Source organism: Marmota flaviventris, chromosome 5 (genome assembly GCF_047511675.1).
Source record: "Marmota flaviventris isolate mMarFla1 chromosome 5, mMarFla1.hap1, whole genome shotgun sequence".
NCBI lineage: Eukaryota > Metazoa > Chordata > Mammalia > Rodentia > Sciuridae > Marmota > Marmota flaviventris.
In genome coordinates, this window is record NC_092502.1 from 49,258,279 (window position 1) to 49,275,412 (window position 17,134).

A 17,134-nucleotide genomic window follows, 5' to 3' on the forward strand; every position below is an offset into this window, starting at 1 on the left:
GACCAAGAATCTGTGATCCAAATTCCACGTATGGAGTACCACCTCTGTTTTCTTTGTGGATTTCAATTTTCAGAATTTTGTTCAGAAACCTGGAAAAAGCTCTTCACTGCTCAGATACAATCAAATAGGACTCATTGCTTAACCTGCCTTGGCATTGTGTTCTAACCACATAGAGTGAGCACACTGAGGAAAGGAGATTATCACTGGACATCTTAAGCAGAGCTGCTTGCTTCCGAATGTTTCACAATAATCGATAGCAGATGTGTAGCTGACACTAGAAGGTTGCATAACTGTCTCATATTGCATGCAGCTACATCAGCCAGTCATTGTGATGGGGTCTCCACTACGTTGTTGAAAAAGAAAATCCAGTTAAAAACCTGTTTATCTCATCACAAAATTATTTCCTTACTCTAAAGTGTAAAGACAGTGGTTAGAGTGAAAATGACTTGACAATTACTGCCCTTAGACTTGAATTTCAGATCACAGTAAAGAGGAAACTTCTAACAGAAATGAAATGGGACTGTCTCTTGTAGGAGGTTGCCTCTGCTATGTAGGTAATAGAGGAGATTCCAGAAGACAGAGTGCATGTTGACATTGATGTGTCTAGGAGGTTGCTTCACCAGACAAGTAGAGGATTAGAGATGACCACTCAGTTTGCTTCCAGGCCTGAGTTTCTATAGATGTGATTGATCATTGAAAATTTTTGTGAAGGAAAACCCAGAATGTGTTGGTTGGTTGTGACTGATGTATCTCTGTTGAATTCTTTCTGTGGCCCCTCTTGTGCCATCCCCATGTTGACCCCATGAACCTGAGCATGGTAAAGAATTTCACTTTCTATCATTTTGCATACCTATAAGGAGGATCTGGAGGATCAACATTTAGGGCCTCTGAATAAATACTCTCTTTTTTTTTTTTTTCTTCTGGTGGTTCTGGGGATTGAACCCAGGGCCTTATTCATGTGAGGCAAGCACTCTATCAACTGAGCTATATCCCAACCCTCTGAATAGACACCCTTAAACAACCTAAAACAGCCTGGTCTTATTCACAAAAATTAAGCCTGACATCATCACATTTTACAAAACTGCAAACAGATACTCAGAGAGGTTTAATGACTTGCCCATGTTTAAAGAACAAAGGACTGAAGAACAAGTAGGAGAAAACCCTTCTCATGCAAATGAGGCACCATCTGGGCTGGCTGTGCTTGTGGTAGTGTCAGTCGTCATGCGCCCCTGGTCTCCCAGATTTTCTGTCTCCAGTCTCCCCACTTGTGTTCCTGGTACCCTTATATCCAAGGAAGCTTAGTTAGGGTCCTGACTGAATTTTTAATTTAAAAGAATATAGTCTCATGTTACTAAATAAATAGAAGTGGCTAAATTTATAGCTTATTTAAAGCATTAAATATCAAGAATGGAATGACCTTAGTTTGAGGCTGCGATCTAAGCATTTTAACAGAGCAGTTTGAGCAGTGTGTGCTAGAATCATGTCCAGCCTTAAACTCTTAGCTAAGCTCACAATACAGCAAGCTTTGAGGCATTCCTCTGCAAAATAAAGAGCATGAATCTTAGATGAATACTTGAGTAGAGAAAAACATTTGAATATACAAGACAGGAGGCCTAGCCTGCTTTCATTGTGACCTAAGAACATAATTACTTAGTTTGGTGACCTTGAGCAAATAATCTTTTCTTTAATTGCATGTCTTTAAAATGGGTATGATGACCCAAAGAAGCTTATTTAGGAGACTAAGTCAAACCTTTAAAAAATGCAAGGCATCATTGCTAAGTATTATAAAAGAAGGAACATGGGTCATAAATTCTTCAAGTGAGAGTTTCAGACCTGATGCATTTATGTGTGTGTGTGTGTGTGTGTGTTGTGTGTGTGTGTTGTGTGTGTGTGTGTGTTGTGTGTTTACAAGTTCTTTAATGAGGACTATTTCTTAGGAGAGAAATAAAAGCAAACAATGAAATCTTAGGAAACAAATGTACCCCAGGTGAATTGCTGTCTCCCTGTGTGTGCTCCCCTCTGAGGTCAGCACTCTTTTATTGTCTCAGAAGTATTCACTCACATTCAGAGTGTTACTGATTACAAGGAATTTCCTGAATATGTCATGGGATTCTGAGGAAACAGTTTTCCCTTAACTGAAAACTCCCAGAATCTGGTCACCAGTAACTTTTCCCCTTCCCCATCTCCACATTCTTCCTCAGTTTTCTTCCTTGATTCTGGTAGTTCTGCCCCATCTCACCTCAACTCCCCAGCCTTGCCCCATTTCTCAACAACACATAAACTAAGGCCACTTGGAGCACAGAGTTTGACTCCCTAGAAGGTACATAAGTGACCTCTGTCATTTGAGCACCCTTTTCTCAATTTCTGATAGATAAAATGTTCTTAAGGCAAGGAGAGCCAGATCACCTAGATCAGGTAGGGGCTGTACAGAGAGATATCCATTTAGGGGCCTCACTAAATTGCTGAGGCTAGCTTTGAACTTTCCATCCTCCTGCCTCAGCCTCTTGAGCTACTTGGATTATAGGCATGTGCCATTCTGCTTGGCCCTAGGCTTACCTGTTTTAGAAGGTTAAAATGTATGTGAAACCTGCAGCCCCAGCCAAGTGAGACCAAAAGCAAAGATCTTTCCCACATATGAGGAGAGAAAGGGAAATTCAATTTTATATATAGATCATAGAAATCCTTAAAGGCATAAATAATAGAAAAAAACTGAGGAAAGCCTCAAAGTTGAACAGAGGAAAGCTGTTTTTTTATATTAAATAAACTATTTTGTGACCTAAAATTTTGTATGTTCAGATTTAGCATTGTGTCAGGAGGATAGAATGAAAAATACTGATGAAATGACCTGAAGTTCTTATGACTTAGAAGCTGTAGGCACATAATTTCCAGAGAATACTTAGAATACTTTTGCATGTGAACAAAGTATATGACACTCCTGAATATCTCTATTCCCTCTACCTAGTTCTGCTAGTTTTCTCATCTCTGCCTCTCTCAACTTGCTGATCTCCCCTATTTTTAAGAGGTATCTAGGCAGCTATAAGCAAAAAACCCCAAAGCCTTGACCTTTTATTTTATTTTTTTAAACATCTTTTCTTTTTTATCTATGTATGGTTTAGGAGAAGACTTTTCTGTTGCTCTGTGATAAAAGTTCAGTTGACCACTTTCTTAGAACCAAGGTGACTTGTAAGCTTGACTTCATTTGATCTGTGCGCAAAATTATACTTGGAAGTTCCAGGGAGGTCGGACCCATATATAGGTGACATATGTAAATATTTGATAATGAAGGATATACCATCATAATCTTAGCCAGGATTTTAATTCTTCTATGTTGACAGAGAAGATGAAAGATCCATTATTGGACATGTGTTGGAATTCACCATAATATTTAAATGCACTTTGTTACTAAATGAGAAGTGTTGCTAACTTAGTTGCTATTTTATATCAGATTGTCTGTAATAGATTGTTGATGGAACTTCCCGATTTCCAACCTAAGGATGTTGGAGTGTTTCTTATACATATATACAAAAGTAAACAAGTCCCATGTACAGGAGGTAATAAATCATTATGCTGAACTGGAGTATTAGTCACTGAGGCTAAAAAAGTGCTAATCCTCTTTTGAATAAAAGCCTGGGAAAATCAAGAGTACTTAGTATATATTTGGAAGCAGCAGAAGACCAAGGGATCCCTAGAGAGTCTGCTGTCCTTTGTCACCAATTTTGCAAGATATGGGCATGGGGCAGGCAGTAAGTTACCCAGGGCAGATGGCTTTGAGGTCATATAGGCGACAGAGGAAGGTCCTTATCACATACAATCTTTTTGTTGTTGTTGTTGTTATTCTTCTAATTAGTTGTACATGACAGTAGAATGCATTTTGACACATGGTACACAAATTGAGTACAACTTTTCATTCCTCTGGCTGTACATGATGCAGAGTCATACCAGTAGTGTAATCATAAATGTATATAGAGTAATAATGTAATAATGACTGTCTCATTCTACCTTCCGTCCTTCCCATCCCCACCACTCCACCCCTCCCTCACTCCCTGCTCTGCACAATCCAAAGTTCCTTGGTTCTTTCCTACCCCACTCCACCACTATGGATCAGCATCCGCTTATCTGAGAAGACATTTGGCCTTTGGTTTTGGGGGATTGGCTTATTTCACTTAGCATCACATACAGTCTAAAAGCTGAGCATCAATTGCTCTTGAGCTAGATCAGGACATTCTTCCCCAAGGTGACTGCTTCACTGCATTTAAATACAAAAGAAGTTTCTCTCAAGGTTTCCGAGGATCTTGGTGAATGTTCAGAGATCAGCAGAGCTGTTAACATGACTAAATTGAATTACAAGGCTGCCTTGGCAAGCCCGAACTGTTCGTTCAGCAGTTGTTCTCCTTGGCTAACCTGAGCTGGGCAGAAAACCTTTTCCTGAACCAGTGTAAAAAACAAGCAGGACATTAAGGACATGTGCTTTAACATACCTAATGTGGTTAAAGGACATTTACCTACTATTTCTTATGGGACCACTTTCTAAAAGAAGAGTGAAAGTAATTCTGCTGGGGATAGACTGGGCTTGGCGTTTGAATTGTCTGAATTTACATAATCATCACCTTGAAAAGGTATTGCTTTACCCCAATTATAGATCAGTGGAAACTCTCTCATTTGTGTAGCACATAGCCTTGGCGGGAGTCTTCAGAACCCCTGGTGGACATCTGTGGACATCTGGGCTGCAGTGGGGCAAAGACGGATGGTATAGGAGGAGAGAGGGGACTGAATGATTCCTTGGGCAGGACAGAAAAGGCCACTTGTGATTGCTGAGGGAGCATTTCTTTGGTTTGGAATTGTCTTCATCTCAGGTTGTTTCTCCCAAAAGTCTAGGGTACTGAGTATAAGGTACATATTTCAGCAACTTCTGATGCAGAATGTGTGGCACAAGGGACCATGAGGTTAACTAACTTTCAGAATGGTGCAGCCTTTTACCCTTTGCGGGGCAAGGCCAGTTTCTGAGTCTCCACAACTGATATTTTCCAGGTGTTTCACTTCTCTCCTCTCCAACTGGCTTTTATATCTTTCTTTCTTCATCTTGTCCTTTCAGTGAGATTGTGATAAAATTCTGCCAGGGTCCTAGGTATGTTAAAATTATTTAGCAGTAGGAAGTAATTTAACACCTAAGCCTCATATTAATATTTAGCAACGTCTCCCTCCTTGCTTGTGAAGAACACACTCTTTCTGTTTGAACCCAATACTAAAATAAAACCCAAGAGTATGTTTTACAAAAATTTACTTTTAATTAGTTACAATATGTAGTACTTATGGTTTTCAAATCACTTTTTACTATCATTACCTATGTAATACTAGACATAAATACTATTTTTATACTCACTTAATCAATTAGGAAATGGAGGCTCCAAGAGGTTAAATAATTTGCTTAAGGTCATACAAAAAATAAATAGCAGAATTAATTTAAACTCAGACTTCTTAAATCCAGATCTTTTATATATTCTTTTCATTAAATTTAAATTTACCACAGTGCCTCTATTTTCCCCTGTATAAAATGGAAAATGAAATAAAGGAAAGCAGCTGGAAAGTAAATTTATTAAAGAATATAACTTTTCTCACAATTTCCAAATGGATCTTTCAGATATGTTATTCTCTGAGGACTTTTTTTTTTGGCCAAAAGTTGGTGATAAAACAAGTGCTCTGTAATCTACCCCAGTAAGACAGGTATATGGGTGGCAGCTCATGTCCCCACTTCTCATAAGGGAAAAGCAAGACTCTATAGAGATAAGGTGACTTACTCTGCCAACTTTAGGAACCTGTGGGTCAGATCTGGGGTCAGAACTGAGCAAAAGCAGTTAGTGAACCAGCCATTCTGGGGTTTGAATAAGAACCTCCTTGCCCAGATGAGTAAGTGGTGAAGGCCACCTCCAATTTCTTCCAGAGGCGCTGCTCTGGGGTTTGTGATTTCATACCTGAGGATGACATGGACAGTATCTGTATTTTTTTTTCCTGAAAAAAAATGTACAGAACCCAGCAGCTTTATAATTCATAATTTTGGACATATAAAACCACAAGACATGGAAAGTAAAGTGGGTGTCGAAAAATGTAACTCTTAAGTGTAGGTTTGCTTATATGCATTTGTTATTTATGTAAAACTGCAGCGCTCCCTGAGATGACTTTTTTCTTTATTGCACATTTATTTTATGTTCCCAGCTTCTTTGAGTGGGTTTGCCCTGGGCACCCCTAACCCTGCCTCCGCCTGGTCCTCCGCCCCACCTGCGGTGAGCCAGCGGGGCCAAGTCGCCTGGCCTCCGCCCCACAGCCTGGCCTGCGGGCCTGGGCGCTCGCCGCTCGGGGGCGGACTCCTGCCGCCCAGCTGAGATGCAATTCGTCACTCTTGCAGAAGTTTCCCCCTGAAAATCCCTGCACCAGAACCAGCCCTCCCGCCCCGGGGAGGTTTGGATTTTAGTGGTTTTCGTTCCTTTTTATGTTCCGTTGTGTGCAGATCTTTCTGCTGAGCGAACTTGCAGCTCGACAGAGTACATGTCAGCTGCGATCGTGCCTGCAGCCGGTTACCCTGACACTATGCACTCGGAAACAGAAGAATCTAAGGAAGGTATGATTTTGATTTCTCTGGGGACTGGCTAACTTCTGCTGAGGAATGTGGAGGAAGACAGTAGTCTGCGCTAATGGGAGTTTTTACGTGAGCCTTGGGTACTTTGTCTACTTTCTGAGCCCAGTGGGAGCAGAATATGCGGAGCCGGGTACCCATCTCTGACTCCCTTCTCACCGGACAGAGAGGGAGGGGAACTAGGGGACCTAGCTCAGACTGCCCTCTAAGTGGAGACTTCTCTAGAAATGAAACCCCACTATGATTTCAAGAATGCAAAATGTGCTTGAGAAAGGGCTGCCTGCATCAGGACAGCCCAAAGCCAAATCCCTGGGACAAGCCTAGAAGTGGAGAGGGCCCAGGGTCCCTTGAAAAGAGGTTTTAGAAATTGAAAACGACGTGCATTTCCGGCTAAAAGGGGAAGCTGAATGAGGGGAAGAAGTGAAAGATCTTTATTTGAGGAATAGGTTGGTGTATTTAAAAAAATTAAACTGGCTTTTCAGCAGTGAGTTAATTTTGTTGGGGGTCTGAAAGATATGAGGGGGGCCTTGTTCAGCTTGAAACTGAGGAGAGTTTGTTTCTAACTTTGCAAAAGCAAAGAGTTTCATTTACTTCTAACAGAGAACGGGTGACAGAGCTGGAAAAACTCCAACCAAAACACAATTATGCACTGGTGTTAGTTTGGGGAGTTTATTTGTGTGTGAGCGTTTGTATGCTTTGTTTCTGAAACTTTGTATATATAAAAGTCTTCTTGTAAGTGGGAGTGGTTGGGGAAAAGTAGAAAGTAAGAGGGGAGAGTGTTCAAGATTGTGAAATTCCCTTTTCTTTTCAAGTAGCTCTTGGGAAACTGGTAAATTTGAAGTCAGTCACAGCAGCCCTGGCAGCCTGAGGAGCAGGCAAAGGCTCCATTTGGTAGACATCAGTTAGAGAGAGCCCTTGAAACTTGTCCTCTTCTGCCTTTTCCTGATTCCTTTCCCAAAGTAAAGCTCTCTGTGGGCTGACATTTGTCTTATTATGCTCTGAGAGGGAAAAGGTCAATAAAAAAATAAAAAGTCTTGTTTATTAGAAATACAGGGCTGGCCTAAATGAAAAATGACAGCCAGGAGCATTGTTTTTGAGCTTGATGTGGAACTTGGGGGATTAATGTTTCCTTGCGGTGGCCTCTATTCTAATGGAGCCATGTGTTGATGGATGCTTTTCTTTTTTTATGTCTTGTTATTATTATAATAGCAGTTTATTTTAACTCAAAAGTAGTCAAAAGCAAGTAGGAATTGGGCTGAAAAAACCATTGGTGAATTTTTGTATGAATTACATAGCATTTAAATTGGCATTTTCCCCTAGGCCTCTTTTCCCTCTCTTTTGGAAAAAGAGTGAGGAGAAAGTGGAAAACCAGTCTTCTGAAGAATGTATTGTACATTCCTCTAGCAACATCCATGCCTCCTTTCTGAGTTCTCTGGTTGTGTTTGGAAGCAGCATGCAAACTGGAGTGTTAGTGAGCTCCCTTGAACTTGCTTCTCACCTGCCTTCTACTTGCAGTCCTGGACTTTGTGCAAATGTGCTACAATCACTCAGAATGTTTCTTTTAAAATAATCTGAGATGCTAGAATTTTAAATCAATGGCCCTTAGGGTGAGAATTTTGAATAAGACTTTAGGGAAATTGATCAAATACTTTGTTAACCAGATAGAATCATTGTAGCTTCTGCCAGGAAATAAAAGATGAGTATCTGTGTGGTTTTCATGTAGTGTCCTGGGTATTTCCTGTAAGGGCGATTATTGACTGTGATCTAGAACTTTCCCTCTGCTACCATCACTCCGACGTCTACCAAAGCTAAATTGGAAATAACTCAGTTATTTTCTCTGTTCTCACTAATCCTAATTCCCCTTATAGATACTTGTTTTTTTTTTTTTTCTACCAGCTGCTGGCAGACTTATGTATCCCACTTAGTGTGAGGTCACTACTAGCTCTTCACAATGTCTGCACTGCAAGAAAATTGCCTTTGGATGCTTCATGCCTGATTTGTTGTAATGGGAGATACTTTTAAGTCATTATTCTGAGCTGCAGTCAGAGACTAATATAATTTCTTGGGAGTGGACTCCAAAAAAAAAAAAAAAAAAAAATCAAGTCGGATTCAGAAATCCTTGGAGGCCAACATATTTCTGTATGTGCATGAATGTAGAAACAAATGACTGGGGATATTGTTAAGCCATCATGGCTTAGAATGTATTTGACTCCATGCCAGGGGTGCTGAACCTTCAGCCTCAGCCTATAGCCACCTTCTAAAGAAATGGTTTAACTTTGCCTGCTTGTAAATGAATAGATGATTGTGCCTAAGTATTAAACTGAGAAAAAGAATGGAGGACTTGCTTTATTAAAAGCTGAATGAGTTTAAGACATCTAGACATAAAATGAATAGGAAAGCAAGGGAAATGAAGGAAGAAACCCACTTTATTAAAAAGGGGAGTGCTGTTGAAAAGAGCATGTCAAGTTTCCAGTGGATGAGTGTTTCATGAGCTGATGGCTTCTTATTTGGCTACAGTTGCTTCCTGTTACGTAAATTAGGTATTATGAAGTAGTAACAGTGAATGGTAGCTGAGATTTCTGAGGATCATTTTAGACCTAAGTATCAAGGAATCCAAGAATCCTTTGCCCTAGTTATCAGTTTTGGTACCAGAAATTGAGAAAACCATTTCTAAGGGGGGTTACTTTGTAAGGACTTGAAGAAGAATAATGGTTGAGTGGTGAGCAAGCTGAGCTCCCTCTTCCATTGACCAGATTCCCATTTGCTACCACCTTACCCAGTTCTCATGTGCCTCATTAGTCTTGCTATTTCACAAAGAAAACAGTAGCCATCAGACAACTCCCTTAACTTCCTGCTCCCAGACTGACAGACTCACCTCACCCACACCTTCCCTCCCAGTGACGGTGGAATGGGTGTTGCTCCTACTCCAGAATATCATTCCTTCATCTTGGGCTGCTACACCAGTCAGCTCCAGGTCTTTCCTGACTCCTTCCCTTCTCAAGCTCCCCTGAGGACATTGGCGCTTGGCTGGTCTTTCTGACCAAAATATCCTTGTCTTCACCCAACCCCCTTTTCTTGGCCAGCTTCTTGGAGAGGCTTTTTCTGAACCTCAGCCAAAACTAGGGTCCTCTGTTGCCTTCTCTCAAAGCCACCTGTTGCTTTCCTTGCTGGCACTTACCAGACTGGTTAGCATTCCTTCTTTTCTAGTCCACAAGTTCTTGAAGACCGTGTCTGTTTTCTCTGTTTTATTCCCAGGACCTACACAGCAAGCGGTATGTATTAAATATTGTAGAATGAATGAATGACCTCTATTGAAAGTTAATCTTCAGCATCACAGGGTACAGTGGCATATGCCTGCAGTCCCAGCTACTTGGGAGGCCAAGGCAGAAGAATCAGAAGTTTGAGGCCAGCTTACCAAGACCGTGTCTCAAAAAGAGGGAGGGGTGCTGGAGATGTAGCACTATGGTAGGGTAGAGTATCCCTGGGTTCAATCCCCAGTCCTGGGAGGTGGGGAGTTAATTCTTAACACTTTTTCCAGTTTTAAGCACTGCTTTTTTTCTCCTTTAAAATAAACTTAAAATTTTTTTTCATAGTTCCTCATTTCTCACTTTTTGTCATCCTTCATCCTACTGAAGTCTGTCTTTTTCTCCTCCACTCCAGAAAAATTATATTTGCCAAAATCACCAGTGACTTCCCAGGTGCTAAAGTTACCACTTACCCTGCATTCATATGTTTTTGCTCTGATGACTTTTAAAATTCTTTAACTGCATTTGACACCAGGAGATAAACATCCTTGTTTCCTATGACAGTACCATCTCCTGGTTTTCCTTTCTTCCTTTATTTTTCTAGCTATTTATTCTAATCTCCTAGTCCTCCTTCCTGGGCTATTCTAAGATCCACCTGTCCAGTCAGCTTCCTGGTAGAAATCATGTTTGACTGTCAGGCAGGCACCTTAAATCCAGTAGGCCTAAACTGAGCTCATTCTCTTTAGCTACCCACAAATATGACCTTCACTGAATATCATTGCCCCCCACCCCGCCTTTTTTTTGTTTGTTTGTTTGCTTGTTTTCAATACAGACCTGGAAGTTGTCCTTAACTTTGCCCTCTTCTTTATCTTCTGCTTCCAGCTGGTCCCAAGAACTGGTGCTTTATCTCCCTCATTATCTGCTAAAAGCATCTCCTTCCCTTTATCTCCCCTGTTCCTGTCCCTGACTTGATTCAGACCCTTAGTATTTATACCTTCAATTATTACAATAATCACTTCTGTTATCAGGTTTTTAGTTTCAAGAAATGGAACTGATTCCCACTATCATAAGCAGGAAAAAAATTTTGGAAAGACTTTGGGAAGTTTACATATCTCCTGTGTTAGTCAATTTCCACCTCTATAACAAATTACTTGAGATAATTGACTTATAAGAGAAGAGGTTTATTTTGGCTCACACATTTGGAGGTTTCATTCCATGGTGCATTGGCCTTGTTGCTTTGTGACTGTGGTGAGGGCAGCACATCATTGTGAGAACATGTGGTAGAGTAAAACCTCTAACTTCATGGCCAGGAAATAAAAGAGAGCAGGGAGGGGGCCAGGGTCTCTCATCCCCAGTGACTGAAAACCTCCTATTTGGTTGAACCTCTCAAGGATTCCACCATCTCCCAGTTGCACCACTCTGGAGACCAGCCTTTCAACACTGGACCTTTGGGGGACATTTAAGATCTAAACTATAGCATCCACTGCAAAGCTGTAAAACTAGCCTCTGAAAATGCAGCAAGATGTACAGGCAGGGACATTCCCGAGAAACGTCTGTTAGGACATCACCACTGCTTTCACTGACTTGTTTTTTTTTTTTTTTAAATTCTGCCACTCCTGGGACTCAGATGTGGCTACATGTTCCACCATCCTCAATGTTAAAAATCTGAGATAGTGGTCATCTGACTGGTCAAGGCTGGGCGGTGTGCCTGCCCTTTTGCTGCTGTGGGAGAGAGGACTTCTGGTTCCAGGGACTTCTGGTCCCACAACCAATTGCAAAATGAGGTCTTCTGCACAATATGAAGAGAGTTCTTATGTGTATCTGCAAAATAGCAACAATCTACCACCCTACATAATTGGCCTAAACATTTCCCACACCCCTTACTAGTGTTGCCCTGTTTATTTACTTCCTCATTCCTCCAACAAATGCTATTTCCTTTGGTGGGCTTACTCTCTTACCCTTCCTCCAGAGGTGAATATCTCCAACGAGACCCAGTCCTGGGTAGATGCTCTTCCAGGATCTTGCCCTAGCACCCTGTACTTCCTTACAGTGTACCATGTTTTCATCTGTATTATGATTATTTATTTTTGTTGGCCTTCACTTCACTATGAACTTTTTGACAGAAACGTTTGTGCCCCCATCCATCCCCTAGCATTCCTAGTACTAGATCAAAGCCCTCATGTGTAGGAAATTCTAATAAAGTTTTATTGAAGTAATTAGTTAATTTTAAATGAGCTTTGGTGATAGGGTGTAACCTTTTAGAGCATTGCTAAGAAATTGTCTAGCTTCTTTGTAGAAATTGGAATAGAGCCTTCTAAACCTAGACAACAAACCTATTTTGGGTTTCTTAAATTTTCCACTAACATACTCTTAATAGCAGAGACAGAATAAGCATGTGTCTTTGATCACTGGGGTCAGGGCCCTAAGTAGCTTGCCAGCATCTCAGATTTCCTTGAAGACCGAAGAAACAATATTGAAACTAAAAATATTGAGCTGAAAAAAAAAATTTATTGCGCTGTTTCACATACTAGACATGGTGCTGTGTATCTTTGTATGTATATCATTTAATACGTGTATAAATGATACAGTTGATAGCTAAGAAAACTGAGTGTCAGAGAAGTTAAAAATTGTACCTAAAACCACAAAGCTAGAAAAGGCAGATCAGAATTTAAACTGAGGCAGACTAACAATAATCGAGCCTGTTCTTTCAATCTTTATACATAGTACTTACAGGAATGCCCTCCCTATCCTCAAATAAGCTTGGCACCCAGGAAGATGCTCTGCAGACCCTGTGTCTGCAGGTACCCCAGAGAAACAAGGAGTGGACAGACCAGGTGTCTTAGAGGAGAAAGAGAAGAGGCCAGGTGTTAATGTTCTCTGCTGTCTCTAGGCAGCCAAGAACACAGGCAGGGATTCTCAAATGCATCCTTTCAACTTCTGATACAGGAGATCTAGAAGATACCTGGGCAGGAAGGAGATATCTGGAGCTTACTGAAGTGAGAAGGACCCAAATTCAGGGAACATTCAAAATCCTTTCTTCTAGCTATTTTGAAATATTAAATAAATCACTATTAATTGTGGTCACCCTATTGTGCCATAGAATACTAGAACTGACCTCTCCTAACTGTATTTTTGTACTCAGTCACTAATCTCTTTCTATCTCCTCCTCCCCTTCCCCTTGCCAGCCTGGGGCAACCACTAATCTACTCTATGGCTATGAGATGAACTTACTTAGCTTCTGCATATGAGTAAGAACATGTGCTAGGATTGAGGTTGTGGCTCAGTGGTAGAACGCTTGCCTTATATGTGTGAGGCACGGGGTTCGATCCTCAGCACCACATTAAATAAATAAATAGATAGATAGATAGATAAATAAATAAATAAATGTATTGTGTGTGTGTGTGTGTATATATATATATAAAGAACATGTGCTACTTATCTGTGCCTGCCTTATTTCACTTAACACAATATCCTCCAAATTCTTCCATGTTGCTGCAAATGACAGGATTTAATTCTTTTTTAAGGATTAATAGTATTCCATTCTGTATTTTGCAGTACTGACAATTGAATCCACGGGTGCTTTACAACCAACTGAGGTATATCTCCAGACCTTTTTTCTTTTTAATTTTTTGAGATAGGGTTTCACTAAGTTGCCAGCTTTGGCCTTGAACTTGACATTGTCCTTTCTCAGGCTCCCTAAATTGCTGGGATTACAGGCATGCATCACTACCTGGCTATCCTTTCTTTGTCACAATTTCTTTACCCATTCATCCATCAATTAACACCTAGGTCAATTTCAAAACTTGGTTAATGTGAATAGCACTGTAGTAAACATGGGAGTGTAGGTATCTCTTTGATATATTGATTTTATTTCCTTTGGATATATACCTAGTAGTGGGATTGCTGAATCATGATAAATCTATTTTTAATTTTTTGAGGAACCTTTATCCTGTTTTCCATGATGGCTGTACTAATATTAATTTACATTACCACCAATCATGTATAAGTTCCTCTTTTTCCACATAATGTCAGAATGTCTTTGTCTTTTTGATAACATTCTAAAAGGTTTGAGATGCCATTTCATTGTAATTTTGAATAGCGTTTCCATACTGACTAGTGTTGAGCATTCTTTCATATACCTGTTGACTATTTGTATGTCTTCTTTTGTGAGATATCTATTCAGATCACTTCCCCAATTTTTAAGTAGGTTACTTTTGTGTTTGCAGTTGAGTTCCTTATTAATTCTGGATATTAATCTTTTATCAGATGAATAGTTTGCAGATATTTTCTCCTACTAAGGTTAAGTCTGTATTGATTGTTTCCATTGCTGTGCAGAATTTGTTTATTTTGATATAAACCATTTGTCTGTTTTTGCATTTGTTTCCTGTGCTTTACCCCCCAACTCCCCCCCCCCCTTTTTTTTTTTTTTTTTTTTTGCTCAAACCAGTTTCCTGAACTGTTTCTCCATATTTTCTTCTGGTAGTTTCTTCTGGTAGTTTCAAAGTTTTACTGGCCAAGTAGTTATAGAGAAGAAAAGTTCATTTGTTTTATGGTGGTGCTTTGTTAATATCCTCTTCTAGTATTCTGCATTAGAATCCTAGTGATATTGTATAAGCTGTCACATCATGTGCTGTTCTCACTGTTTTAATTTTGTGTGGTGTGGCAGCTTGTGTAATCACTAAGCACTGCATTACAGTTTTCTCCTCTGTGCCTTCCCTTTCCCAGCCCTTGCTTTTCAGGGTTAAACAAGAAGGTTAGGCAGTGATTCGGCTCTGATGGTTGGTTCACCTGACTTTGTTGTCATATCATGTAAAATATACAGCAGAAACTGTTAAACACTGTGCTTTGACATGGTTATCTTCTTCCTTTTATGTAGTCATTAGCCTTGGAGTGCAGTATGCTGATAAGGACTTAAAGTGGAAAGTCCATTTAGAGATATGATACATATTCTCCTCTACAGTGGACATCCCTTGATAACTTCGCATTGCCTGGCACCCCCCAGATCTATAAACTTACATTTTCTTTCTCACTTCTGAAATTTTTATCATCCTGAACATTAGTCATACCTTTCTTGCCTTTGAATTTTGATGCCACTGAACAGTCAGGATAACATGGATGATTAAATTCTATACTCCTGGATGTTGGTAATCCAGGAAGTTCCAAAAAGTGAGTGAGTGAAAGAGAATTCAGTTGGGTCACAAAATCTCAGGATGCAGTGATTTCATCTCAGAATAATTCAGTCACTAAAATTTCCACAACCATTTATTTGTCAACTTTTCCATCTCAAGGAGAATGATGCTAAGAACTTGGAAATCAGGGAGACGAGTGTGGTTGTAGGGGATTGTTCTTAAAAATATAGTGTAAGCTGAATTAAAACAGACTGAAATCATATGCATATCAGTAATGTTTAAGAAAGGTCTGCAGCCTACGTAATTAAAATTGTACCTAAACAAATACCTATAGAATCATCATGATTTTGGAGTTAAAAGCAACTTTGCAGAGCCTTTTCTCTAACTTCTTAAATCTTAGAGATGGAACACTGAGGCCCAGAGAGGTGATCACCAGTTTTTTCCTACCCACTTGCCTATGTTGCAAGAAGGATTTTTGCAAATATTAAGTTTTAAAATTCTGGATTTTTTGCATGAGATCTCCTTGAAGCAGGACAAACCAAATCTGTGTCTATAGATGCCATTTACTATCTTTTGGGGGGAACTTAAAAAACTTAAATGGAATGTTTGATCAAGTAGAGATTTCCTGTTTTGTTTCTTTGTATAACTCAGAAGAATAAAAGATGAGGCATTGAAATAAAATATCACTCTGCAAGTAGATCCTATTAGATCCCTGGTTTGAAAGTGACAGACTAAGCAGTAGGTAATTGGGCTGGGGATATGGCTTAAGCAGTAGCACACTCGCCTAGCATGCGTGAGGCACTGGGTTCGATCCTCAGCACCACATATAAATACAATAAAGATATTGTGTCCACCTAAAGCTAAAAAATAATTTTTTTTTAAAAAAAGCAATAGGCAGTCTTAACAGTGAACTCACTTGTTTTCATTCCTCTGAGAATATCAATCAAGACAAATTAACTATTGAGAGTGCTGATTGAGTAGGGATCTCTTTTTTGGGGGGAGAAGGTTGTTTTTTGTTTTTTGTTTTGTGTGTGTGTGTGTGTGTGTGTGTGCGTGTGTGGAGAGAGAGAGAGAGAGGAGAGAGGAGGGCTGACACCCAACACAGGACATGCCATGCCATTGTGGGAGCAGATGGGCATCCCACAGCTTCGCTTTCCCTGGAGCACGCTATAGGTCAGGTGCATTCTGGGAGATGTCACAAGACGCCTGAGAGAGTAATTGCTTAAATCTTGTTCTAAGGACTTACCAACCTTGGAGAAGAATTGGAGGTAGGGCTAATTGCTTGTGGCTAATTACTGAGCGGGGAGTAAATTGCTGGGACAGTGCTGCTCTGAGAATCAGTAAGATGGTGCAGAACCCATGTTATTAGGCTGGTACCTTATGGTATTTATGGTTTTGAAGATGTGTGTTAGGGACTTGTTTGTATATATAGTGTCATCTGTGGACTTAAGTGGGAATTCATTCTGCAGCTATGCAGCAACAAACGAGATTTAGTTTTATAAATAACTAGGAGACTAGGAGCAAAGTTTCTTCCTAGGAGTTGGTGAAGCACCGAGGCTGATGGCTAAGCCTTGTGCCCTAAGTGATGATGACAGCTTTAGGCTCCTGAAGCCTTAAGATCTCATTTGTCCCAGTCAGGTTGCCAAGAAGAGAATAAGTGATGCATGAATTTTTTTTCTTCCAGTTTTACATGCCATCTGTGCTTTATGCTGGCTGGCCTGGCATATTGAGTTTTCAGATGGCCTATTCAGTTTGGTTGAGAATCTGGGGACCCTAGGTGTCCCCAGAAATACAAATTCTTCTGCCTGCCATGGAGAGTTTAGTAGACCCTTGCTTCCAGGGTGCAGCCTCTCTCCCTGGCCCACTGCTGCCTTCCCTAGGCCTCAGTTACTCATAGCAACAAATATTGATGGAGCCAGTACCAGCTCTGCGGGGCCTGCAGGAGCAGAACTGTGTGCGCAGATGGCCCTGTCCTCAGTCGATTTTTGGTTTGGGCGGTATCACATGCAACACATGTACATCCATAGGACAAAAGTACACATGATGGGGAGCTTAGAATGATTAGAGATCTGAAAATCAGACAGTAGACCCTATGAGAATCCAGAAGAGGTCGTATGTACCAAAAGTCATAA

At 40.4% G+C, this 17,134-nt stretch overlaps 1 protein-coding gene across 2 annotated transcripts in view; it reads left to right on the top strand.

Annotated features, from left to right (window-relative positions):
* The window catches only part of Tnfaip8 (TNF alpha induced protein 8), a 110,951-nt gene that overhangs the window by 65,309 nt on the left and 28,508 nt on the right, over positions 1–17,134 (top strand). The window contains exon 1 of one of the 2 annotated variants that reach the window (XM_027941034.3): positions 6,391–6,613. The exons of the other annotated variant lie outside the window; for it this stretch is intronic. Within the exon in view, the coding sequence (XP_027796835.1) occupies positions 6,541–6,613 (73 nt within the window). The 5' untranslated portion in view covers positions 6,391–6,540. Of the gene's footprint in view, positions 1–6,390; positions 6,614–17,134 lie in introns of those variants that run through there. 2 annotated transcript variants of the gene reach the window in all.